We start from the raw sequence: 27,961 nt of genomic DNA on the forward strand, positions 1-27,961 counted from the left end.
TTAAACCTCTACGAATAACACGAAAGATGCAAAAAATAAAGAATGCTACTATAAAATCAAGAAGAGCTATTTATCAACACCACTTTTCCTTTTATGTTACACGCAGCAATGAATACATAAAAGCAAGGTCAATCACACAGCGCCATGGGCTTCACACTTGAAGCGTACCCTCTGACTAATGTAAGTACTCTTGATCTACACTTTTTGCCTTTCAAAACTTCACTACTTGTGAAAAATATAAACTGCAACAAGAATGGAACTTTTGTTTCAAGTACATGATTAAGATAGAAGATCAAATGGAGCTCCTGCAGCTAATATCTTCGTATGGATATTCATCAGTTAGTGGTACATACCAACCTTTCTGAAAAATACAACTATACCATTGACGTGTTCACTTCTTCCTGTTCTTATTTCTATTTGCTTTTATAAACTTTCGAGTTGACTTGTCACCACCACCACTGCCTAATGAGAAACTTCCATCAGATCCCTGAAATGGAGATGGGTTCTGTGGAGTAACTTGATTTTGTTCTCCGCCAAATGAGAAGGGATTCACTGATGATGCAGCTGTTGATCCAAACATGAAGCCAGATGGTGACGGAGAGACAGCAGGTTGACCAAATACAGGAATAGAAGGGGCAGAATACTGCACCGGATCCTCAGCCATGCTATCGTCTGTATTCATTTGGTCACCATTTCCTGGAGAAGCTGCAGAACTAGAAGGTAAGTTCCCAAACATCGATTGGGAAATATTTGGAGGCGTTGAAGACATGGATGGAGAAGCATCACCAAATGAAAAAATGGGACCGGATGAACTGGTGGTTGAATTAAAAATTGAAGAATTAGAACTTGTAGAAGCAAAGGTAGCTGAAGCTGCACCATAAGAAAATCCCTTAAAGGGAGAAGTAGAAGTAGTAGAACCAAATACATTAGAAGGGGTATTGGAGCTTAAGAAGTTACTAGCTGAAGAGGGAGCCGAAGAGCTAGCACCAAACTTAAATACATCAGAAGCACCACTGCTGAAAGAGCTAGCAGTGTTAGGGACTGAAGAGGGAGCCGAAGAGCTGGCACCAAACTTAAATATCCCAGAAGCATCACTGCTGAAAGAACTAGTGGTATAAGTATTAGAAACTGAAGACATAACAGAACTCCCAGTAAATCTGAATAAACTCTTTGCTGGCTCACTACTGGAAGCAACAGCAATGGAATCTGGTGTAGAGGCTGAAGAATTAAAGCTAAAAGTTTGGTGTTGAGTAAACTGAGAATTGAATGAGGATGTGCCAAAAGAAATGCTGCTATTCATATTTGAGGATGGTACCAATACAGATGAAACAGATTGTGTTGATGTGCTTTGTGAGACATTTTCAACACCAGACACCAAAAATTTATTGGCACCGGCAAAAGGAGAATGTTGAAGATCACGTACACTTGAGTAACAGGCTGAAGTATCAAGTCCTGAAGTGCCACTTCCAGAGTTGCCCGCAGCAAATGAGGCAACAGCGGAATGCTTTCCACTTGAGAAGACGAAATTTGGTTCTTTCTCAGCTTTGGTTTTCAAATCAACTAATGCTGAATCATTGGCAGTTAATGCTGCTGAAACTGTATCATTGGCAGTTAATGCTGCTGAAACTGTAGTGGTTGGATCTACAAAGGCACCAAATGCTGCAACAGGTCCCACCTAAAACTGAAGGTGCCACATTTGACCCAAAAAGGTTTCCACTGATAGCGGCTGAAGTGCTACTGCCATTCCCATTAGAGCCAAAGCTTGCAATGCTGGTCGAAGGGTTAAATAAACTAGAGCTAGCTGTGGATATTTGATTGGCATCACAAGCAGAAATTGCAGTTATTGACACCACAGGGGAACTTAAAACAAGTGGTCCATTCAATGCAGTGGAAGGTACGGTATGTGAATTTCCATTTGCTTCTCCAGCCTTCAGTGGATGCAGAATATCACTTTGATCTGACTTCGGAATTACCAACTGTGAGCTAGTTGCAGAAGGAAGAACGGTAACCAAGCTGCACGTGCAGGTACAAAAATTAAAACAATGATAACATGGCATGTGCTAATGTCAAACTGGAAAATAAAGACCACTTTATCCTAGTTTTAGCTCAAATATTTCTAATTAAAAGAACCATACCTTACCAACCAGGTTGTATTTAATGCGGCATCAGTCCCCACTCCCCATAAACCTTAAAGCTAACCACTTTACCAAACGGGGTATTGCAGTTTGTTTGCCAAGTTGAGAATGGCATCATCATTCAATAGAATGATACCTTAATATGGTTACCAGTCAATAAGACCAGGCAATACTAATTTAAAGCTTCAAGCAAGGTTGGCTTACTTCTTCTACAGGGCATCTAGTTCAATGACCAAAAATGGACACAACAAGATAAAGGTCTCAAACTGAAGTTGGAAAAGTCGATGAATGCTTATAGATCATTTGAGCCACTCTTAGCCCCATAATCGCAATTTCAAAAGTCGGGAAAAAGCGGATAAAAATAGAAATATATGAGCAGGGCATATCCAAATTCCTAGTTCTAAAAATTGCATGTCATGGGCACAGGGAGAAAAGATAATAAATTGCTTTCACTGACTAACCCGCTGGAGTTTTCTGATTTCAACACTGTCACTCCGTTGCTTGATCCAGAAGGCAAGGGAGGTTTATCAACAGTTCTGGAGCTAAAGTGAGACGAGGGAGGCAAATCCTTGGTTCCCTTTAGTTTGCCAAACAAATCAATTGAATGAGGATTAACTTCAGATTGGATAGCTGCACTTAAAGGAGGGAAAACGGTGCCACAATTTCCCAGTCCAATCATGTGCCCACCAAGAGTACCACTTTCAGTTGTTTTGTTTGAAATATGCCCTGAAGGAATTATAGCTTTTGGTTGATTATTTGCTTTCAGAAGCATGGGTTCTTTGGTAACTGAGGCACCATTGTCAACAAAAGGAATGTCATTTGGTATTTTTCCTTCAGAAATTTGTCCAGATGCAATCTCATAACAATTGATGTCATCATCCTGAATCATTAAAAAAGCCATAAAATAAAGATCATAATTTTGATTTAATGAATGTAAAATAAAATGAAACTTAATTACGATTTAAGCTGTTGGAAGGTGGAACATGACATATTTTAACTAAGGAGGATGAATATGCACAACGACAGAACATGCACCAGAGAGAAATTGTACACTTGATTTAAACTGTGAAATAAATCTCTGATTGCTGCTACATCATGCGATTCAAATGATACTAAATTGAATGACCAAACAAAGTAGACTAACTAATGCATAAGTTAAAGAAACACCCTACCTCTTGTGCACTCATCCTAAAAGCTCTCTCCTCAAGAGGAGGTTGAGCTACACCATTTTTAACAATAAAATGAACAGTTTCACTATCAGGCGCAGGAGCTTTTAAGGACTCCACAATATCGTTCTTCATTGCAGTGGACGTATTCTCTATTTTTTGACCATCTTGAAAATTCAGAAGCAACTGCGGGGAAACAACATCCTCCTTGATCTTTACAGCTTGTCCGCCAAGCATGCTGGATGTCAATCTAAGAGGGGGTTTATCCCGCAACTTAACTAACTTAGATTCTGGTGACTTTTCCTTTGGAGTCAACTTTTCAAGATGCTGCAAAATTCTAGCAGCCACCTCACTGGATCTGGAAGGGACATGAGCATAATAACTTGCACTTGGGTTGCTGTCATCCTGATTCTCCCCAACAGTTTTTGAGACACTATTCTTTGGTTTAACATTTAATGGTAGCTTCTGTTTTGAAGACACAAGCACAGAACCAGAACCACTTTCCACTCCACTGGCGGTAACAGAAGTTTTAGAAGCTAATAGGTTAGGTTTCTGTTTGATTCTCCGAATGGGACCAACAGATCCAAGATCATCATTCAATACTGAATTCTTCCGCTTTAAGACCTGATGTACAATATCGATGACTTCATAAATAAAAATAATAAACTAAAAAAGTATTAACTCCCAAATTCACATTACTACATGTCCATTCATACCAAGGGTTGAGACTCAAATTTTTCATTCTGCTCCACTAGCGAATGATATGATGACATTGATGGCCCAGCATTACCAATATTAGTAAATCGAATTCCCTGAAATGACCATAACATGGGGAAGAATGAACACCAGAAAACAAATATTGCTTTTGCAGAAAAAAAAAGTAAAATATATGAACCTTTTGGATAGAATATGGATGAATTCTGGAATATGGGTTGCGGGCCATGCTGTAAATAGCCAGTCTTCCCTGAGACTTCGGCGTTACCAACCCATTTTCTGAAACACCAAAAAAAGCAGAATATTACATGATCAACCAGATGTTCGATGATTTGTTAAAAAGTAAAACATTACAAAGCAATCATGTATAGTTCCCACCTGCTAAACTTTGTGTCCCTAACATTGACGGAGATACTTTGGAAGGTCTACTGCCCATGTAAGCTTTTGCTAGTTCAGCAGGAGAAGCCAGATTATCCTCAATGACCTGGAGAGTTTTTATATCATAAAATTCAGACTTTGCTACCTTGAAAACGTGAAGATAATTGATAGAAGCTACAAACTTCATCGATAAACAACATAAATACAAGAGATCGTGCACAAAACACAAATAAGAATATGAATAGTGAGGTGTTCATCTTAATCTTACTCTAGAATTGATAATAGGAGCTGACACAACTCCTTGAGATATGTCTCCTTCATTTATGTTTTTTTCCAATGGACCACTGGCAATTGGATGCCTTCCAGAATCTGATACCACCTTCTCAGTTCTTTGACTTTCAACTCTGGAAGAAGATTCTACAGCCCTTGATTGCAATAGTTCTATCAAATGGTCAACCTCCGACCTGCAAAAACAAAGTCACATGCTGATAGTTTGCAAAACTTTAAAATAACAAACTAAATAGGAAGGATGACTTGAGCACTTTGTATACTATATCAGAAGAAAAATGAATTCTGCGGTCATCCCACCTGAATAAAATAAATTCAATTATTCAATTCACAAACAAAGACGATTCTATGGACTGATTCCTCCACTATGAAAATTGAACCTTAAAAGCTACATCTCAGACATATATATTGGCACCAACATAGTGATTGCCATTTCACTTTAATACACCAACAGTCTCCCAGTCGGGGGATTACTGTAATACAACAATTGTTGAATTTCAAGACAAAATTCAAGTAAAATAGGAAAATTGAGAAACTAGAAACCCAACCCACAAGCAAAAAATGGGTAAAAAATGCAATGTTTTCAACAATATTAAACAACTAGCAAAGCTAGCCAGTAAAGCAGACACGGCATCTGAAAACAATAGAAGAAGTTCGGGATTAACAATACTGAACATGGAGAAATGAAGGAAAATACAAGATAAAGAAAACTGCAGAAAGGTAAGTGTTTACAAAATTAAGTGGTGCGAGAAAAAAGTAACAGGCACTAAATGCTAATACAATCTTGTGACAATCGGCACACTTTCCACCATGAGCAACTCTCACAGCTTAGAATGCAGAAAGCTTCAAATAGTTTGAACAACTAGCAAGTAAATATTCCTTAATCATGGATGAATAAATTAAAACTTTACCTGCTGAAGGTCTTCTGCTTCAGCACTTGCTCAAGTTCAGAGATCCCACTGCCACTTGAACTATTTAACGGCTGGGTTAATGCACCACCTTTAGACTTTTGTGCACCACTTTGATCCTTCGATAATCGGAGAAATTTTATTATAGCCAACGTCAGATTTTAACACCAAAAAAGAATCATCATATGTAGGATAGATTGGACTAAATTAAGTACATGGGAAATATTTAGTTGCTAGTGACAACTGAAATTCAATTATCCATGTGTATTTTGTACAAATTTCAAAAATAGTGCCGAACCCCAAGAGCGCAACAGGAACTGCACTCCCACTAAATAATGCTGCATTTTAGCATGGAATCAAATGCATATGTTCAAACTTTAAATGTAGCTTTGTATAATTAGATGTCCGGAACAATATATGTTGAAGAATTGGATCATTGGAAGTCAGAACCCACCAAGCACTAGACGCTTCAAACATTTCAACGCTAATTTCTGCCAAATGTAAACTTAGATGCTTTGGACAAATGATATTTGTATAACTGTTTAATTAATTGTTTTATTATTATACAATAAATTATTGATCCTCAAATAGAATCCCTTCACCTTTTCCAGAATTGCCCTCGAGTCAGAACAGCAATAGGCAGAAACCTCTGGAGATATAAATAAATAATAAAAATTTCCTAATAGTCATCCTCTCTGGCAGAACTTGTCTCGCAGTTGTAAAAAGGTATATTAAAAACTATCAGTGGTGGCCCTTCAAAAAAAAACTATCTGTGGTGAGGAGCTGAGAGACACACTGTTCTTTAAATCCATATTCTCTGTATTTACAAAAAAATTCAACACACACACACACATATATATATATTAGAATTAAAAGAGATGGTTTAATTGTTTAAATTACACATCAAATATGCAAATCACAAATATGCAAACAAGATGCCATAAAAAATATTGCTTAAAAGAAAAATACATAAACTTACATTAGAAACTACCTCATGAGGCTCATCAATCAAGTCACCATTTACCTCTGTTTACATCACAAGATAAAGTAAATCAGTCAAGCGCAGCCTACATCATGTCGAACAAATGGGCAATAGTAATGGGAGACGTGTTCTTAAAGTTTTGAAACAAAAAAACTTTTGATTTGAAGGCCAACTTTTATATCTATGATTCTTATAATTTATGTCATAGTTTATTAATTTGATTTATTAACAATGGTTGTATATCATGTAACACATTACAGAAATTGAAGTAAATACAGACAACTCATGGAAATAGCCATATTACCAATAAATCACCACAAACAACACAGAAAAGGAATACAAACTTTTTTTCCTCTGAAACAGAGTAGTATAGCAATTTAAATTGGGACTGGATTCCTCGTTCAAATATGACACGTAAAAAGAGGAACTAAAAAATTGTATTAATCAACAAGAATAAATCTTTAGGAGACCTAGCACAAACATGTCAGTATACACCGATCAATGGCAAGCTCCATGAAAAATGCATATGTCAACGTTACATGTGTGTGTGTATGTGTATGTGTGTGTGTGTTCCAATGGCATGTTCTTTAACAAAATATACAGGCATTTATAAGTTAAATATACTCAAATGACATACAGTAATTGAATTAAATGCTGATGAATACACAACAAAAACCCTCGATCAAAACTCGAAACCAAACATGTGCTTGTGAAACAAGCTCAACAAAAGAAAACATGAATATCGGTTAAACAAACACATAGTTGACGTAGAACCTGTAGGCTGTGGAGGAGTCGGAGGAAGGCGTTTGTGAAAAACTGAGGCGAAGAAGCGGGAGGCACCGTAGTTTATAAGCTTGTATGCAGGGTCCACCACAAGCTTCGCGAACAGGCTACCGCTATTGTTTCTACCATTGTCATAACTATTAATTCCTCGCGCAGAGGCGGGGGTGCGATCGTAAGGCGTAGTTTGGCGGTGCACTCTACGAAAAGGAATTTTACGAAACTTACCCCCAGCACCGGAAGTGGCGGCAGCGGCAGCGGCAGCGGCTTCGGCTTCGCCTGATGTTGCCATTTGATGATTCAAGCTTGCGCAGTGCAGAAAATATAGAGGGAAAAAAGTGTGGAGAGGAAGAAGGGAGAGGGAAATTGAAGGCGAATATTAGGGTTTTCAATTTGGGGAAAGAGCAGCCGTGGTATCTCCCTAAATTTGAAAGTGGGATTCTTCCATAATAACCAACTTTACTGCATTAAATTAAATTAAAAATATAAATTCATATTTCGCACAATTAGTCAATTAACAATCACACTTTGCTCACTCAAGTTAATTTTTAATATTTTTTTGTTAGATTTCAAATTTTAAAATTTTCTATTCATTTTAGTTTGATTGAAATCTTGTCCACCCTCAATTTGGCAATATTAATTTTATCAATAAAAAATAAAATGAAGTCAAATTGTATAATCCTTTTTTTTCAATTAAAAAAATAAGATTTACGAATCACGGGCGTTTGCATGATCGATTCTTTTGTAAAACATATTTTTATTGAAATATTTTAGGAGATGTTCCTATATTTGTGTTTGTTGTTCTCTCATTCAAATTTCTGTTTACTCGTACACATCTATCGATTTAGTTTTCGGTTTAGTAAAAGTATCTCTTACTTGAACGGGTTTACACCGTTGCTAAATTTTTTTTTATAAAATAAAATAATAAAGAGTGTCATAATCTTTATATAGTAGAGCCAACCACCTCCACATATCTAAACATTTTACCTACACAAAAAGACAGTATAGAGAAAAATCGATGTCATATGTATATTGTTCCATTCACTAATAATAATTGCTGAGATTTTCTTCCATGGTTGATGCATTTCGAAGAAAATGGTAAACTTTCATTACCGCTGATTCAATTTTACTTGTTTTGCTGGATTTCAGTGTCGTGCTCGAGAAATATTATATTCAGTTTCATTAGCTCAACGTTCTGATTTATTATCGAGAATTGAAGATCTCGGATATGTGAACCTAGTGTTGCTTAATTTTGTTTATTGCGTTACAATGATTTATTTTCGAAAGAATCTTAAATTAAAGGAACAATTTAAGTAATTCAACTAATTGAAATAGATGGAACAAGGCATCGAAATAGATCACTCGAAAAGGCAAGTCACTAACTCTTTGATAGAATACGAGCATTAAATACCTCACTAAATCTGTACTTATTTTCTTCTTTCTACCCTAAATTACCTTGGCCGCATAAATTGGCCGAGTGACTGAGCAGGTTCATCCAACAAAAATTAGGTGGTTCGACAGTGGTTGAACATGAAAAGCTGTTTGCTGAAATTTCAAATTTACGAAAACAATACGATGAGCTTTTTGCCACTCACCAAGAAGTTTGTCGAGAGGTGTGACATTGTTTGATTGATGTTGTTCTTTTGTTGATGTTCAAGCCTCGATGTTTAGTCTTTACCTGAAATACGTTAAATTGCCTTGCTTTTAGGTCAATATTTTTTCCAAAATAGCAAAATTGAAATCCTCCATGCTCCTCGTGAGTTAGACCCAAATTCTACTAAATTACGTCATATTAACTTCTGTTTGCTTACAATTTTCTTGATGATTGTTTATTCTTGAATTAAATCCACTTAATCATCTTTCTTGTTTCATAGATCTCAAGTATTTGTGAGAAAATTTTATTTTGAATATGGGAAATCTGAACTTCCAATTTTTAAGGATATAGAAGAGCAAACTGATGACACTCGCCTCATTCCCATTTAAGTTTTATCTCGCGCCTTCCGTTTTTTCCCTAGTATTTTTGCTCTACAACATTTTTGTGTTGGCGTGCTCTTTGGGTCCAACTCCTCGCTAGTTGCCTTCCCCTACTCATTCTCGTGTATTCTTGCTGCAGTTTGAGGAACACACACACACACACACATGTGTGTCCTCCGATGAGGCTGCTGAGGTTGAAGTTCCTCTTGAATTGACTGTGAAGGACTGCCAAGACCAACTAATTTCACACACTTTTGATGCATTCAGTCCATTGGAAGATTCGGCAAGACGTGTCAGTATTTAATTGGGTGATATCATGTGAAAGTTTAGTTCAAGGTTATGGCTTTTAAAACTCTATTCCCCCTATTTTATTGCTTTTGAGATGTCGTAATGGATGTCAAAATATCAAATTGTCCTTTACATTGTTTTTTTTTTTTTTTGGTCACAATTTTTGTTATTATATATATTTATATTTCGTGTTTGTATTTGTTTATGAGATGTATCTGATAAAGATTATATTTTCGAGAAAAATTTGTTGTTTCGTGAAGTCTATATCTGAACATGCGATCCCAAATGACCAAATATATTGAAATCCTTGGATTTACCTCCTGCCGAGATGGGTGGAATTTTCAAGAATCAACGAATTCATGATTTGTATTATTTGATTTATGATTGGAATTTGTCTCTCGCAAAGTTTAATCAAAATTTTCAAACATGTGTGTTTTTTTTCTTCCCTGGTGATGTTAACGATTGTGGGGTCCATTCAACTGCATTTGACTTGGTGGTGTAAAGAGTCAACCGAAAATCTTACCGGATCGAAACAATCATATACAACAATTGTATATATACCGGTAAATCTTGTTCCAAAAAACTATCTTGAATATTACTTTTTGTCTAGAAAAATATTACTTTGTATGTATAAATCATGTCGATCTTTTTCACAGATATAAACTCGTGCGATTGTCTCATACGAGACTTACTATAATGGTATAATGCTACAAATTTATTAAAATTTAAAAAATATAATTTGACATGTACTAAATTATGCATAAAACACAATCCCATAACATTTTATGAAGCGTATATATAAATCATTTTTTCTATTAAGTAATATTTGTGAAAATTTTAAATATTATACCTTTAAACTTTGTAAGATTAATGGTCATATGTGATGTGTGCATATATACATTGATATTTTTTCTATATCAAGTATTTTTTGTAAAAATAAACTAATGAATATATTAAGGGTAAATAATTAAAATTTATATAAATTTATTTCTTATAAAAAGAACAGGTCTCTTATGAGACGGTCTCACGAATTTTTATCTGTGAGACGAGTCAACCCTATCAATATTCACAATAAAAAGTAGGCAAAAACTTGTGTGAGACCGTCTCACGGGTCGTATTTGTGAGACGAATCTCTTATTTGGGTCACCCATGAAAAAGTATTACTTTTTATGCTAAGAGTATTACTTTGTATTGTGAATATGGATAGAGTTGAACCGTCTCACAGATTATGATCCGTGAGACGGTCTCACATGAGACTCACTCTAAAAAGTAATACTCTTAGAATAAAAAATAATATTTTTTCATATATGACTCAAATAAGAGATTTGTCTCACAAAATACAACCGTGAGACTGTCTAACACAAATTTTTGCCAATAACAAATTTGCGATCTTTTAAAATATTTTTTTTGATAAAGATTGTTATGATTTTTTCAACAAATTAAGTGTTACGATCATTTAAACTTGGATAGCATTAAGATAGTTTTCAATCTTGTGAGTGAGTGAATTCATGATAATAAAATATATTTTTAATATATAATATATTTTTAATATATAATATTAAATAAAATAAAAATATATTTGATATTTGAAATAAAATCTCAAATTTAATAACTAAAGTTTTTAAAAAATAAATAATAAATAAAGAGTCAAAAATGGCAACGATTCGAATCCAATGGCTGATGACGCACCTCCCTAAAAAGATAATCCTTTTGTTTTAAAAAAGAAAAGAAAAAAACAGATAATGTTTTAAAAAACAAAAAAGAAAATATCAAAAAAAAAAAAAATTCCCAAATCACAAAAATCTCCCATGGAATTCAACAATAATGACGGCAGCAGCAGCGGGTTCATCTCTTACTACCACCCACAACTCCGTCACCAGACGACACCCCCGCCCCCGCCCTCCGCCGCCGCCCCCGCGCCTACGAATGGAGTTGTCGTGTCCAACAGCAACACCGGGAGTATATTGTACCATCACTCCGTGCCCTCTTCGGCGGTTTCTTCGTCTCTCGAGGGTGTGAAGAGGAAGAGGGGTAGGCCGAGGAAGTACGGCACTCCAGAGCAAGCTGCCGCAGCGAAGCGACTCTCGGCTTCTGCTTCCTCGGCCTCCCCGAGGACGAGAGACTCGGCCTCGGCAGCTGGTCCCGGCGTTCCTACCTCTGGCTCATCTGCTCATTCTTCTAAGAAATCTCAGCTCGCTGCTTTAGGTATTCTTGTAAACTTTCACCGGATGTATGCCTTTTGATGCATGTGTGTATGACGTCATTGTTCACACATAATATCGTTTCTTCGTGATATTCCATTGCATGATAATTCTTTTCTTGGATTTAATCGTAGCATAAAACAGAGAGAAGTTATGACGCCGAGTTTTCACTGATTTATATGTTGTCTTTGCTTTACCTCTTTGATTCAAATCCAGAAGAAATATTTTCATTACTGCAAGAAAAAAAAAAGGCCATGGAATACCTCACCTACCTTTGCCTTGATGGTATTCTCAAATTTTAAACAAATTTGACGATGTAAGGTCTAGTATTGAAGTTTTGATTGGCTTTCTTTTTGGACTTGGTGACATATTCGTTCTGAGAAGAGGATATAATTTAAAATTTTGTTTTTTTCCCCTCTGGTTGTGTGATAGTCATGCTTGTGGACTCTGGTTTCTAATGCACTGCCTAGCTGTGTAAAAACAGAAGCAAAGAAATTCAACTTAAATTTTTGCTAAAAGGATATAAATATTTAGATGAAATATGAAATTTGGGGTGATGTCCATGAAAAGTAGATACCATGGGATGGATCCTGGTGTTAAACCAGTTCTGTGTTCTATAACTTCTGGTTGGTATGATCTTCTGATTTTGCCCCAAGGCATTCCGCGTCTTTTGTCATTCGCAAGCATGTTTTTTCTCCATTGGGGTTTTTTGCTGGCCATACTATCTTGTAAACATACATTTTTACCGCGGACCCCTCTTTTTTATGCGATTTAGAATTTACCAAGCTCCATTTGTCACAATGCGAAATTATCCATTTTATTCACCCCTTTTCATATCTTGTCGATGCAGGCAATGTGGGTCAAAACTTCAGTCCTCACATTGTTACTGTTGCTGCTGGAGAAGTACGTATATAAATGTTAATCGTAGAACCTTCTTTTCATTTTCATGTTAGGATAAACACAAAATTCTGTTCTCTCTCAGTATTTTAAGGGTTTGCCAAAATGTAATATTATCTTGCTTTTGTTAATATTTCTGATTGTCGGCATTTTCTTCATACAATAGTCAATAGATGTGTGGTCACTGCATCTTGTATGTTCACAGTTGATATCAGATATGTAGTTATTCCATGATTAATGCACACACTTGCTCTTTTTTCTGATAATCACATCGAATGTGGGTTTACTTCACAGCATGTACAGCTTTAATTTGTTTGATTTTGAGTTAATCGATCGTAAAGCATCGGCTGGTTAACTTACTGAATTACATATGACAAGCTATCAACATAAGCTCGGCTAATCCTGGTTATAGAATACGTTCTATGACTTGTTTGTATGTCATTAAAAATGGTGTTTGCACTATGCCGGTTTTTGTCAAGATTCCAAAGTAACACACAACGATGGATTGTGATAAAAAATTGGAAAGTGTTAAACTTTGGACCTTGAGGAAAGTTGAGGAAGATATTTGGAGGAAAAGGATGCTGTGGGTCCACCAAATGACTCTGTCTTCCTTTCTCCATTGTTCTTGTTTGTGTAGTTTCATGCTTACTTCTTTTACTGACATTGCGACGATAGGGTCTTTTGCTGCCAGTCACTTTGGATCTTTCACACAAATCCCCTTCAAAACCCTTTTTTAAGAGTTTACCCTGCACTATTATGGAGTAGCTCTCAAGTTCTGCTTGTTGGACATGATGCTGTGCAATTAATGATGTTTCGGACTTTCACTTTTCTTTGATTCGAGCTCAATGTTTACGTGCAAATTTTTTAACCTTCTGACGTCATCTATAATAGTGAACCTGATGCAACTGATTGTTTCTAATAGGATGTGAATCAAAAAATAATGATGTTTATGCAACAAAATCAACGTGAAATATGCATTATCTCTGCATCTGGTTCAGTCTCCAATGCATCTCTACGTCAGCCGGCCACATCTGGGGGTAGTGTTACATATGAGGTAAATTGATACTTTCAATTTTCTTTGATAAACCTTGTCCTTCAAAGAGAATGAATATACTTGTGCACTTTTTCAATCATCTGGTTTCCTCTTCTGATTCCCAAATTTCTCGAGGCTTGGTTCCTATTCTCACATATGCATTGGATAGGGTACTCTGATGAATTCATAACATATAAGGATTGAAGAAGTTGAATGCAACTTCCTTCAGGTTTTGATCTTTGGCATAAATTTCCCTCTTGTTTCTGAGTTGACAAGTACCCTTCACAACACTATATTGCCAGTGACCAGCATGCTAAGTTGGCCATTACTTTAATTCTTATGAAATGCAATTGATGCCTTCCCAAGAATTAAATTACAATTTTTTAAACGGCATAACTCAAAAAGTGAAATATACATTCTTTAAAGAAATTCTTTTACTGACTGCTGGAGATAATGTAATTCTTGAAAGAACATGAATTAGATTTATGTTTGAAGGACTTTATTTGGTATCATTTATATTATCTGTACATGTGAAAAGACGAGCGACTTTTTTGATAACTCAACATGTATATTTTCAATCAAAAAAATAATATGATGCATAAATTTCAGGCCTCTTCAGAAATACACAAAAAGAATACAGGTTAACGTTTGCATTTACTAGAAATCAATTTTTTCTATTTAAAAAATGAAGAAATTTACTTAATTAAAATGAATTAACTTGAATTTTCAATTGATATGGTCTTGCTGAATATTATAGGCAGTTTAAATTTATATTTAAATGTGAAATAATTAAAAATCCTAAGGAGTCACATTTCACAGTACAATTTAAAAAATGTAATTGGCCAAACTTTAAATTTAATACCATCATCAATAGTTTAGAAAAGAATCTACCAATTTTAATTTGGGTACTGATAGCAGTTGAACTTTGATTTCTTTTTAAAATTATGCAATGTATTTCATCTTTAAAAGTTTATTATCCTCTTTGCCCAATGATGAATGTTGCCTAAATTATTTTTAGTTTCTCACATTTTATGTGCATTTTAAGCTCATTTGATATTTTGAAAGCTTTCATTTGTTTTCACATATCTATGGTATTAAAGTTTTCATAAGAATATTTGACTATTAGTGTAAAAGAATTGTCTTTAACAAATCCAAAAATCAGGGGTGGTGTTTATGTAAGCATTAGAGGATTTAAATGCCCATGGCCACGTCAATGGATTTGTTTATAAATTATAAGAGTTTTTCTTGCAGAATTTAGATTGGTCCCACAATGTTTATGAAAGCAAATGACGGTTTATTGAACTACATGCTCTACACCATGTCTTTCATAGGGAATTTTTGACATCTTTTGTTGAATTTTTTTAAAAAAAGTTTCTGCACCAAGAGTCATAACTTGAACACATTGTTCTTTTTTATATATTTTCTTGTATATAAGACAAAGGCCACCCGACTTATTGTTTATTAAATTTTGATACTGTGAAATTCCAGATAAAAGTTGTAATAAGTATGGTAGTATCATCTAGTGAGTGATGAATTTTATTTTGGTGTACTTTGAATAAGTTGTTTGCCAAGTTTTTATCCATCAAATCAATTAAATTGTTGTCTGTGGAGCTAAAATGTTTCAATCACAAGGTATAAGCTGTTATACTTTTGAAGTTGTTTGCCAAGTTTTTAACCATCAAATAAATTAAATTTTATTAGTGGAGCTAAAATGTTTCACTTACAAGGTATAAGCTGTTATAGTTATTAATACGGGCACTCCTAAATTTTCTCTAAGCTTGTTTTAGTTACTGTGCAATAAATGATAAACTAAAAGTTTAGATATAGAAGAAATAATTCCTATAAAATCCCCTTTTATGTAACTTGGAAGTACCATGTCAATAAGGGGGCCTTACAAATGATGATTTTTAAAGTGTGTAAACATGCGTTCTATGAACATATGCATGCTTCTAATATTTTACGTTTATTCAAATAAGAAAAGCCCGATGCATGTTTAAAGTCATTAGATTCTGTTGACATAAACAGATATAAATCGATGTAAATTCAGATTTAACAAACTAAGAAGCACCAGGTATTATGTGAAAATGTGGCAATTATTTAATTGGCTACCAACACCGTAATCAACCAATGTCGAATCCTTCTCTTTATACATTTTTTTTGTGAGATAGCGTCATAGAAATAACATCTGAGTGGCATAACCTACCATTTCTTGGCATTATAATTTCGAACAATGTTAGATTATCTGTGAAGTTTATATAGTACATGATAGAAATCATATTTGTATGCGAAACATCCATCTTCCTCCATGTAACTCCGACCACATACACTAGTCTAAGAAACATATCCTGGCATCTTTAATGAAATTTTAACAGTTCCAGGAATGCTAATTAGTTACAAGGCTTTAAGCTCTATGCCAAAGAAAATTGTCCCTTGAAGCTTACGAGTACAAGCACTACTTGGAGTTGAGAATCTTTTGATTAAATTGCTTTGGCTCTAGAAAATGAGGCCGGGAACTTGTTTGTTGTTATCAAGAGTATTTTTTCTTCTCTGGTCGATCACACGTTCTTCTTAGTAAGCTCATATGATCTTGAAATTCATGTTAGGGTCACTTTGATATCCTCTCTCTCTCTGGATCTTATATTCGTACTGAAACTGGAGGGAAAACTGGAGGACTTGGTGTGTGTTTGTCCAGTTCTGATGGCCAAATCATCGGTGGTGGAGTCGGTGGGCCACTCACAGCAGCTGGCCCGATCCAGGTTATACTTTTTTTAATCTTCTTACCAATGAGTTGCCTTTACTTATTTCTTTCCATGGCGCATCTTTCGTCTTTTAATAGTAGTTTAGAATCACGATAAATGTTATTTTTAGTCCTAAGAAATCTGTCTATTCAAGATTTAGGCAGGAATAACGAATTTTTTTTATTTTATGGATAATTCAGATAATCATCGGTACATTCCTTACTGACTCCAAGAAAGACACCAAAAGAGATGCCTCCTCTGGTAAGCTGCCATCACCGGCAAACTTGACCTCAATACCAAGTTTAAACTTCCGATCGCCAGTTGAGGCTACTCATCAAATGGGGCTGGGGAGCCAATTTCTGGTGCAACACCCAAGCATGCAATTCACTCCTTCACATTCAGTGGAATGGAAGGGCAACACAGGTCATCATGGCCTGCACCAGTCTCCTGAGAATGGCGACTACGACCACATCTCCGATTAGAACAGTTTCAGATGAATTGCTACCGTAAAATGTTTTGACTTTTTAGGTTTATTTGTCCGTCGAGACTTACCATTGTACATACAGATCACCAACTATGTTTGCATTTGCATCTAACTCCTCTTTGTTCACAAAAACACGGATCTAGCTTGCTAGAGTAAATATATTTTTGCTTCTGAAATTCCGTCCGATAAATTCAAATTTAAATTTCGTGACAATAAATTTCTCCTTGGACGAGGAATTATTTATTTTTATTTTATTTCTCGCAGCTTGTGCTTGCACATTTTCATGTGCTATATTTAGAACATGAATGTGATATATAATTTTAGAAAAAAATTATTAATGAGATTTAAATATTCTATAGCTTCGTTTTTAGCTTCAAATTGCTAAAAGCAAAATGCAGGATTAAAATATCTTTAATACAATGGACAAACTTTGAGTACAAATAAGAAAACATTAATTTTTATATTCAAAATATTATTTTTTATTTTAAATATATATAAGACGAATTTGTCTCACAAAAATAAATACGTGCCCTTTTCTCACAAGGTTTTGGAATTTTTTTTCAATCAAGGGGTTTGAAATTAGGTTTAATGAAAAAAATGGGTGTTTGGACATCATCGAGCTTATAAAATATATTTTTTTTATCGATAAATATACGTATTCTAAAATGTGTTATCCAACTACAGAATTAACATAACTTTGATGACAACTGATTGGGTTGTGTGATATTTGAGTAAAATCTTATTTACTGGGAGAACAAAACTTACCCTTCCCCAATTATAGTAATAAAAAATAAGTGAACTAAAACTGTCAGTTGTTTGAATTTAAAGAACCACATTTAAGTTTCTCTCCAATATGAGGTACTAAATTGTAATTTTTGGTTGCAGTCAACAGATTTATTTTCCGGCAACATTGTAACCAACTAATGGCGGGTGACCTATTTCAATATGCTTTGGAGGAAGAGAGTCCTGTCCTGTTTGGTTTCATTTTCTTAAAAGGAAAAAAGTGGGCTGGAAAATAAAACCAAACATATATATATATATATATATATATATATATATATATATATATATATATATATATATACACGAATTTGTTACCCTGCACACCAGGTGTACAGGGTATCATGAGCACCGCCTACGTGGCGGTGCATGATTGGTCAATCTTTTTTTTAAAAACACAAAACAAAAATTTTGTGTGGTTGTGGGCGTGTCACGTAGGCAGGCGCCCACATGTGTGCAGGAAAAGAGGCGCCCACAGATTCCAACTGACTAGTTAATTGATGCCAGTATCTTTTCACAGCAAATTTTTGTCAGCAGTCAGCACACATACTTAAAGATATCAGTGTGATTGCTTGATTTCTTGTTAATATCTTTAGCAGAAATGCAGCTGTTGTTTTTTTTCTGTGTGTGAAGAAATGACCCCAAATTTGAGATTACATCTTTGTACTAAGTGGACCCTGAAAAAGAGTATATACAGTTCGTTAATGCTTTAGACAGATTTCAGTTTGGCTCTTTCCCAATATTCCTTGTCTGCTTAATATCGATTGGCATCTTATCAAAACACGCTTTCGATCATATTTCAAGATTCACAACCGGGCAAAGGCATTAGGGAACAACAGACACTTAGAAAACAAGGGAAATATGCATCTGGTAAACTTGGTGTAAATGGTTTTGAGAAAATCAGCATCCGACGTTCTGTTGGAGGGAGTGGGGATCGTCGTGCTCAACAATGGCTTGGTTGATGCTCGCCATATTCGTCATTTCTGTGTTCGCTCTATGTAACAACGAGTGATGTATAATAGATGCGTTGTTATTATTCTTGCCCCACATTTACATTACTGGTGAAATGTAACTCATCTTGCCAAATAAATGTTTACTTGAAGAGTGGCAATTGGCATAATTATCCCAATGAATGTCTGTGTTTCGTGCGTGGTTAGGATCAATTTAATATGTAAAACATATACATTCGACTGACTTATTCTAAAAACGCATAGGAAACACATTTGATATCGCTGAAATCGGTGATGCTAGCTGGGAGGTCAGATCTCTGCTTGGAGAGCTCGGACCAAACGTTTGAACGTTGTCTGGGAGGTCGGATCTTCACCTTGGGAGCTCGGATCAGACACCTCGAAATCCAGAAACACAAATAAGAGTGTTAGAAGGGGGCCGGAAGGTTGTTCCGGCGTAGCCCCTCCGACGCTCAAGTCAGAAAACTGAGAGAGAAAACTGTGTGTGCAAAGAGAATGTGAAAAAGTATGAATCCTCAAAATAATGGACGGAACCTGGTATTTATAGGTGATGCATAGAGTCCTAGTTTTGGTAGGTTTAGATCTTCAGAATCTTCGGAAGATTTGATAAGATATGGTGACAGATTAGATTAGATCTTTAATGGGCTTTACCTTTCTGGGCCTTGATCTCTGTGGGCTACGCGCTTAATATTTGAGTAAGAGTTCTCGTAGGTATGGGCCCACGAGACGCTAGGACCTCCTGGGACCTCGGCTCGGGAGCTCGGCCGAGGGTTTTCGATCGTCCCGATAATATCACCTTGGAGGTCAGCTCGGGAGGTCGGCCAGGGAGGTCGGCTGACCTCTCCAATCGCTGGAACTTTCTGATATGGGAGATCGGCCAGAGATGACCTCCCGGACAGCCTCAAGCTTTCTTCTGAATGCATGCTGGGCTTTGCTTGAGATGGGCTATCGAGAGTGGGCCGAGCCCATCCTCCCACCGGGGGTATCAACATTTATCCATAAAAATATGAAATAGGATTCACTAATTTGTTCATCTTAAATTCCACTTATTGAGGAATTCTTGAATGAAAATTATATATTTTTGAATAAAATATTATTTGTTGCTTTTTTTAGGGAATCAAATTTTTTTCCCGAGTACACATATAAATAACTTAATCAACAAGGACACAAAGATTTACGTGGTTCACCCAAGATAGGCTACGTCCACGGAGCTACTGCAAATCTTTTATAACAGGAGAAATATTACAACAAGTGTACACAATGATACACTAAATATCTCGCACTCCCAACCCGAGTATAACCGAGAAAATATTTTCTCTACTCACACAAGAGAACAAAAAAAAAAAAACTCTCTTTTTTTTTTCTCTCTGATACGAAGCTTTGTAATTGCTTCTGGGATGAATTTTCAATACGAATTATGCTCGTATTTATAGGCGAGTTTTCCCGTGTAAACACAAGGAATGCATTTATTCCTCTGCCGGCCACCATTCAACCTTTTCAAATTTGACACGTTTTGGCGAAATGCATTTTGGCAAAATGCATTGCATACAATTAAATGTAGCGGCCCACTCACCTAACATTTCTCCCACTTGAAGACTTGATTTCAATCACGTCTTCACATCATCATTGCAGCAGCTCATATCTCTTTATTTATACTTGCAGTCCAACTGAAGTTGAACACAACTTCAGTTTGTCAATGGTTACTGTCTTTGTGAGCATATCGGCTGGATTCTTACTTCCAGGAATCTTTTCCAGCATCAAGATTCCATCTTCCAGCACTGATCTGATGAAATGGTACCTCACCTGTATATGCTTTGTCCTAGCATGATAAACAGGATTTTTTGCTAAATGAATAGCACTCTGACTGTCACAGTGTAACGTGCTATCTTCAAGCTTCTGACCCAATTCTTCCAGAAAGGATCTCAACCATATCATCTCCTTGCTAGCTTCTGTAACTGCAACATACTCAGCCTCAGTAGTCGAAAGCGCAACAATCTTTTGCAGCTTAGACACCCAGCTTACAACTGTACCACCTAATGTGAACACATATCCAGTAGTACTTTTCCTGCCATCCAGGTCACCACCCATATCGGCATCGACAAAACCCTGTAAGCCCAATTTTGACCTCCTGAAGCATAAAGAACAACTAGCAGTACCTTTCAAATACCTGAGAATCCACTTAACTGCTTCCCAGTGTTGCTTTCCTGGATTACTCATAAACCTGCTCACGACTCCCACTGCATGTGCTATGTCTGGCCTTGTACACACCATTGCATACATGAGGCTTCCGACAGCAGAAGCATAAGGAACCTTATTCATATAAGCCTTCTCCTGCTCCGTCGATGGTGATTGTGCTTTGGTTAGTTTGAAATGACTAGCCAAAGGAGTACCCACAGATTTAGCTTCATCCATGTTAAATCTGCTAACCACCTTTTTCACGTACTCTTCTTGAGATAACTTCAACAATCCATTCACCCGGTCTCTAAAGATCCTCATTCCAAGGATTTGCTTTGCAGCACCCAAATCCTTCATGGCAAATTCCTTTGATAAATCTTTCTTGAGTTTATCAATTTCTTCCAGACAAGCTCCAGCTATCAGCATATCATCTACATATAACAGTAGTATGATATAAGAACCGTCAAACTTTTTCACATAACAGCAGTGATCAGCTTGACACCTTAGGAAACCATTTTCACTCATGAATCCATCAAACTTCTTGTACCACTGTCTTGGAGCTTGTTTGAGACCGTACAAGCTCTTCTGAAGTTTGCACACCATTCTCTCTTTTCCCCGTACTTCAAAGCCCTGTGGCTGCTTCATATAAATTTCTTCATCTAGGTCACCGTGAAGAAACGCAGTCTTTACATCCAACTGCTCCAAATGTAAGTCTTCCTTTGCCACTAGTCCAAGTACTGTCCTGATAGTGGTTAATTTAACCACCGGAGAGAAAATCTCGGTGTAATCAATTCCTTCCCGTTGTTGGAAGCCTTTTACAACAAGTCTTGCCTTGTACCGCTTGCTACCATCATGCTCTTCTTTTAACCGGTACACCCACTTGTTATGTAACGCCTTTTTGTCTTGTGGAAGTTCTGTCAACTCCCACGTTTGATTGGATGACAGTGAATCTATCTCATCTTCCATGGCCAACTCCCACTTGGTTGAATCATCATTTTGCATTGCCTCTTCATAGGTCTCCGGTTCACCTTTGTCTGTCAGCAAAATATAGTGAAGTGCAGGGGAGTATCTCTCAGGTGGTCTAATGGTTCTCAAAGATCTCCTGAGTTCAATCACCGGAGTTTGTGGGTCATCATCTTGTGCAGTTTCTTCTTCATCCTCCTGGTTACTGGTTTTTGATTCATTCACAGGAATATATGTCAATGGCACTTCATCAGTTTTCTTGACTTCAGGACATTCATCTCCAGCTCCAATGTCTGACTTGTCCTTGTACAGAAGTTGCTCATTAAATATTACATCCCTGCTCCGAATGATCTTCCGATTTTGGTCATCCCAGAAACGATAACCAAACTCATTATCTCCATAACCAATAAAGAAGCACTTCTTTGATTTCGGATCAAGTTTTGTTCTGCTTGCTGAATCAATATGAACATAGGATAGACATCCAAACACTTTCAAGAAAGAAAGGTTTATTTCTTTGCCGCTCCATACCTCTTCGGGTATTCTGCAGTCAAGCGGTATCGAAGGTCCTCTGTTGATCAGATATGCTGCAGTGTTAACAGCATCAGCCCAGAATGATTTTGGCAATCCAGAATGCAATCTCATGCTCCTTGCACGTTCATTCAGGGTCCTGTTCATCCTTTCAGCTACACCATTCTGTTGAGGTGTACCAGGAATGGTTTTCTCCATCTTGATCCCGTTCTGTGCACAATATTTCTTGAACTCATCATCTTCATATTCTCCACCATTATCAGACCGTAAGCACTTCACCTTCAAGTTGGTCTCATTTTCCACCATGGCTTTCCACCTTTTAAAGGTCTCGTAAACATCAGATTTATTTTTCAGAAAATAAACCCAAACTTTTCTACTCGAATCGTCAATGAATGTGACATAGTATCTCGAGCCTCCAAGGGATGTCACAGGAGATGGTCCCCATACATCAGTATGAACCAGCTCCAACTTTGCTGCTTTCGGTTCTCTACCGCCTTTTGAAAAGCTCACCTTCTTCTGCTTTCCAAAGATACAGCTTTCACATAGTTGGTGTTCAACAGTCTTTAATTCTGGTAGCTTTCCTTTTGACACCAACATCTTCATTCCCTTCTCACTCATATGTCCAAGTCTATAATGCCATAGACTTGAATTGGCTCCAGCATTCACAGCTGCTAAGGTGTCTCTGCAACTGGAAGTCATATACAGTGTTCCAGTTTTCTTTCCTCGAGCAACAATCATGGCTCCTTTGTTCACTTTCCAGGAACCATCACCGAAAGTCACATTGTGGCCTTCATCATCGAGCTGTCCCACCGAGATCAGATTGCGTGTCAATTTTGGTACATGTCTGACTTTGTTGATTTTCCAGACAGATCCATTTGACATCTTCATCCGTACATCACCCATACCAACAATTTCCAAGGGTTTTCCATCAGCTAGAAAAACTTTTCCGTAATCGCCAGCAATGTAATTATCAAATACATCGCGATCACCAGTGGTATGAAACGAAGCTCCCGAGTCCATAACCCAAGAATCAACAGGGCTTTCCATGGATAATAGCAGAGCATCATGTACTTCCTCAGTGACAGCATTGGCATTATTCTTCGTTGATCTGCAGTTCTTTTTCAGGTGACCAGTCTCACCACAGCTCCAGCACTTCAAATTCTTTTCAAAGTTGCTTTTGTCTTTTCCATTTCTTGACTTGGACCTACCGCGCCATCGGTTAGAATTCTTTTCGCTACTCCTGCCCCTTCCTCTGTTCTCGAGATTTAGAGCAGATCTCGATGATGTTCCTTCGCCCGAATCCATCCTGCGAACTTCTTCAGCAAGAATTTGATCCCTGACATCATTGAATTGTAGCTTTCTTTTTCCAACAGAGTTGCTAACCGCTGCCCGCATTGGTTCCCAAATATTTGGTAAAGACGCCAAAAGAATAAGTGCACGAATCTCATCATCAAAATTAATTTCAACCGATGTTAGTTGAGAAACAATCGTGTTGAATTCATTGATGTGTTTAGCCACCGAAGCACCTTCTCCCATCTTCAAGTTGAATAACTTCTTCATGAGATGCACTTTGTTGTTAGCTGATGGCTTCTCGTACATGTCCGATAAAATGGACATCATCTCTTCTGTGGTTTGTGCCTCCGCCACGTTATGCGCCACGTTCTTTGTTAGGGTCAATCGTATGACACCTAAAACCTGTCGGTCAAGGAGCTCCCAATCATCATCCTCCATCTTTTCCGGTTTCTTTCCTGATAGAGGTTGATGCAGCTTCTTACTGTACAGATAATCTCTTATCTGTAACCGCCAGAACGAAAAATCTGTTCCGTCGAACTTGTTGATTCCCGGTCCCGATCCATCATCTCCGGCCATCACTTCTCTAGCCTTTGCAAAAAATCTAAAAAAAAATCTTTTCTGATGTGGAAGATCAGACAAAGCTGCAACCACAGAGCATACTCAGAATTCTTAAGAATTTTCACAACAAGGCTCTGATACCAGTTGTTGGGGAATTACCCCGAAGCGATACCGATCACGATGATAATATAGTGCCGAAAAATTTGCGGAATAAAATAATCAACAAGGACACAAAGATTTACGTGGTTAAGACACATACTCAATAAGCTTTACATTTTACTTTTTTTGAAGATGGAAATTCATCATAAAATGTAATCTAGTTGACCCGAAATACAGTTCTATTGACATATTATATACTACCATATGCTTATATAATATATGCTAACAAATATTTAGTTCGAACATAATGAACGAAAAATTAACACTAAATTTTTCTATTTTTCAGACAAAGGGGTGAATTATAAAATATATATGTTTGTGGTTTCGGATTTGAAAATAAAATATTTTAAAATTCATAGATGACAAATTGAAACCATTTATTTTAATTACTTCAAATTTAAATTCCATTTTTAATTATCTAACTAATTATTGAATATATTTGTAATTCAAAATCCATTTCAGTTAAACCCAACATATGAGCACTTTCAAAACTTTGAATTTTGTAACTATTCGAATCTTAATTCAAATTTTGTCCCAAATTCAAGATCGGTGGGGCTTGATATCGATTTTGGCCCACAACCTGATCAAGAAATTCGGTAAAAAAAAAATTCAATTTTCAAACAAAAATTCAACAATTCCACGTAAGAAAAATGTCGGGTAGTGAATCAATGATCCAAAACACCTGGTGGGTTCCACCGCCGCGGGCTCCAAATCCCGGCGCGTGTCGATTCAAAATTTCACAACCGGCTCAATGAAAACGAGACAGTTGTACCATGTATCTCGCGTACGCATGTTTCGAATAAAACGTCATTCTTGGCCAACTCTGCGCCAACCGCAGCAGCTGGCAAGTAGCGCCAAGAATTCTTGGATTTTTTTTTCTTGTTTTGAACGAAGTTTCGACTGTATATGGTGAGAGGGGTGGAGTGATCGAATCATGGGTTCGGAGAAAAACGAGTGCTTTGGCAGTAATTACGATTATTCTTTCAAGGTGTTGTTGGTTGGTGACTCAGGTGTTGGAAAGAGCAGTCTTCTTCACAGTTTCATTACGAAATGTCAGCAACTTCCTCACGATCTTGCTCCAACTATTGGTATGCTGCTGCCTCGTCTGTGCATCGAATTTTATTTTAGTTTTTGGATTTGAGTACAAAATTTAGAGAGAGTATGTTATCTGCATCAAACCAGAAAGGTACCTTTATTTTATTTTGCCCATTTAAGTAGTTGTTTCGATTATTTGGTGGTATGCTAAGGAATAATGAAGTTGGTGGTCGCAGAGGAAGGAGGTGAAATTAAGCAGAATGATGCAATTTTGAAATTAAATTGCGTTCATTATGTTTAGGGTAGTACAGAAAATTGTAACAGGGTTGCAAATGGAATGGTTTGATCCGATTCATCTGCTGCTCTTTTTGGCTTTGGTTTTGGCTTCTTGATTTCTTGATATGATTCAGCTTAGATTGATATTTGATTTTAATTGTCCGATTTTCAGGAGTGGATTTCAAGATAAAACTGCTAACAACTGGTGGGAAAAAGCTGAAACTAACCATATGGGACACAGGTAAATCAAATTTAATAGACGAAATTGGTTTCATGGAAGTTTACATGTGCTTATATTATATTATTCTGCAGCTGGACAAGAAAGGTTCGGAATGTTGGCAAGTTCATATTACAGAGGAGCGCATGGAATAATTCTCGGTACGGCATTGCTGCCCCAATATCTCTCTTTGATTTTGGAAATGATATATATTCATTGAGTTCTTCATTTATTTGTCAAAGAGTTATGCGGCTCTATCTGTTATAGTCTATCCATCCTTCCAATTAATCTTTTTCTATTGCATTCTTAACCATGGGCAGATGGCTATATGTTCCTACTGACCTTTATTGTTTCTATTTCTTGCTATTGAACTAAGTGGTGCACGGTTTACGCCTATTTCAGTTTATGACGTGACAAGACGAGAGACTTTTACGAATCTGTCAGGAATTTGGGCGAAGGAACTCGAGCTTTACTGCACGAATCCAGATTGTATCAAGATACTAGTGGGCAACAAAGTTGATAGGGTAAGTTCTATACTACCAGTAGTTTAGTACCCCCACAAGTTACCCTCAAATGACCTGTTTAAGGATGGTAAATGTCATCAAATCAATGTATGATATTCGAGTAAAATAAGAAACTGGGGGTGGGGGTTGCCACATCTCTTAGATAAGAAAATTGTTGATATATCTGTTGAGAGGCTTGATGGGGCGACAGTATCAACATGTGTCATCCATGTTACTTTTCTTTTGTGCATTCTTGGTGGTTGTGAATTTTCTTGTTTAATATCTGTAACAGTTGTTAATTCATATGCAAAATGCCAAATTTAATAGCAAAGTTATCGCAATAAACATTGGGAATAAATATCTATCAAATCCCATTATGTATGTTGAAAGATGCTTTTCCGTCATCAATGCTTTCAGTTGTGTTTTCCAATATGAAACTGAAGATTAGTCGTTTGATATAATCATTGTCTCCCTAAGCTACAAGGAGTTATTAACCGGTTCATTATCCAAATTTTATGTGCCTTTTTTCATGCATTCATCTGTATATTGGACCAGTTAAACCGATACATTTCATTTTCAGGACAGTGAGAGGGTTGTTGCCATGGAGGAGGGGCTGGCTTTTGCGAAGAAACACAAGTGTCTATTTCATGAATGTAGTGCTAAGACTCAAGAAAATGTGAAGGAATGTTTTAAAGAGCTCGCCGTCAAGGTATGTACTTTCTTCGACACTGTTCGTTTACCCCCTTTTCTGCACTCTCCATTACATGCAATAATCAAGATCCTGATAAAAGGTCATTGTTGTAGCAACCAAGGCTATTTATCATGTGAATCATCAGATTTAATATTATGATATGCCATGGTATTTTTCTGGTATTTCCCACAGTGTATGCCAAATATGTATCTAACTTGTATTACAGATATTGGAAGTACCTAGCTTACTGGAGAAAGGATCCACACCTTTGAAGAACCAAGTTTTAAAGCAGAAGCAATTTTACCAGGCCAAACATTCCCAGAAATGCTGCTTCTAGTTATATAATACGATGTCTGATAACGACGATTACCACCGGATATTTCTCAGTACCCAGCTTCTTGCTGTTCATAACAGAAAATTGATCGTGTGGTGATGATCCATGCATCTGATTTTTCGTCGGGAAGATCATCGTTTTGCAATTCCCATTTGTCATGTGTAGATTCATTTGATTTCTTCCCTCTTTATTCTTTTAAATATTCACAGAATTGAATATCAATTACCTGTCGCACACAGTTTGTGTTTTTCGATCGTGTAAGAAAAATGTCGTATAAATTGGAAGTTGTGTATAAATTACATGAAGGAGATCGATCTTTGTTTGTTATGTACAAGAAAACATATGTTCTCGAGTTGCTGCGAGGCTAAAAACCAAATAAGAAAAATATATTTGTAATATTTAATATTTTTTATTTGAAAATATGGCAAAACTTTTATGTATCTGTTAAATGTTATGGCCTCCACTAATTTTTTTGTCTACTCGAGATCCAAAAATTACTCATTTCCTCTACAATT

The 27,961-nt window shown here is 36.6% G+C and overlaps 3 protein-coding genes across 3 annotated transcripts; 2 read left to right on the forward strand and 1 right to left on the reverse strand.

Moving 5' to 3' along the window:
- Positions 1-51: 51 nt before the first annotated feature.
- LOC140820673 (uncharacterized) lies at positions 52-7,791 on the reverse strand. The gene is given in 11 exon segments (XM_073180992.1): positions 52-1,675; positions 1,677-2,013; positions 2,597-3,015; positions 3,308-3,925; positions 4,018-4,113; positions 4,197-4,294; positions 4,394-4,499; positions 4,662-4,857; positions 5,593-5,708; positions 6,569-6,615; positions 7,346-7,791. Coding segments are annotated over 11 exon segments (3,615 nt in total). The 5' UTR covers positions 7,644-7,791; the 3' UTR covers positions 52-391.
- A 3,589-nt stretch (positions 7,792-11,380) lies between these two features.
- Positions 11,381-17,192, forward strand: LOC140820680 (AT-hook motif nuclear-localized protein 14-like). Its single transcript, XM_073181002.1, has 5 exons — positions 11,381-11,818; positions 12,665-12,717; positions 13,634-13,765; positions 16,348-16,500; positions 16,683-17,192. The coding sequence occupies exons 1-5, from the start codon at positions 11,422-11,424 to the stop codon at positions 16,962-16,964; spliced, it is 1,017 nt and encodes a 338-aa protein (XP_073037103.1). The 5' UTR covers positions 11,381-11,421; the 3' UTR covers positions 16,965-17,192.
- Positions 17,193-25,094: 7,902 nt separating this feature from the next.
- Positions 25,095-27,798, forward strand: LOC140820687 (ras-related protein RABC2a-like). The gene is made up of 6 exons (XM_073181015.1): positions 25,095-25,478; positions 25,874-25,942; positions 26,014-26,079; positions 26,321-26,442; positions 27,002-27,130; positions 27,339-27,798. The coding sequence occupies exons 1-6, from the start codon at positions 25,325-25,327 to the stop codon at positions 27,447-27,449; spliced, it is 651 nt and encodes a 216-aa protein (XP_073037116.1). The 5' UTR covers positions 25,095-25,324; the 3' UTR covers positions 27,450-27,798.
- Positions 27,799-27,961: the final 163 nt, after the last annotated feature.

Source organism: Primulina eburnea, chromosome 2 (genome assembly GCF_022965805.1).
Source record: "Primulina eburnea isolate SZY01 chromosome 2, ASM2296580v1, whole genome shotgun sequence".
Lineage (NCBI taxonomy): Eukaryota > Viridiplantae > Streptophyta > Magnoliopsida > Lamiales > Gesneriaceae > Primulina > Primulina eburnea.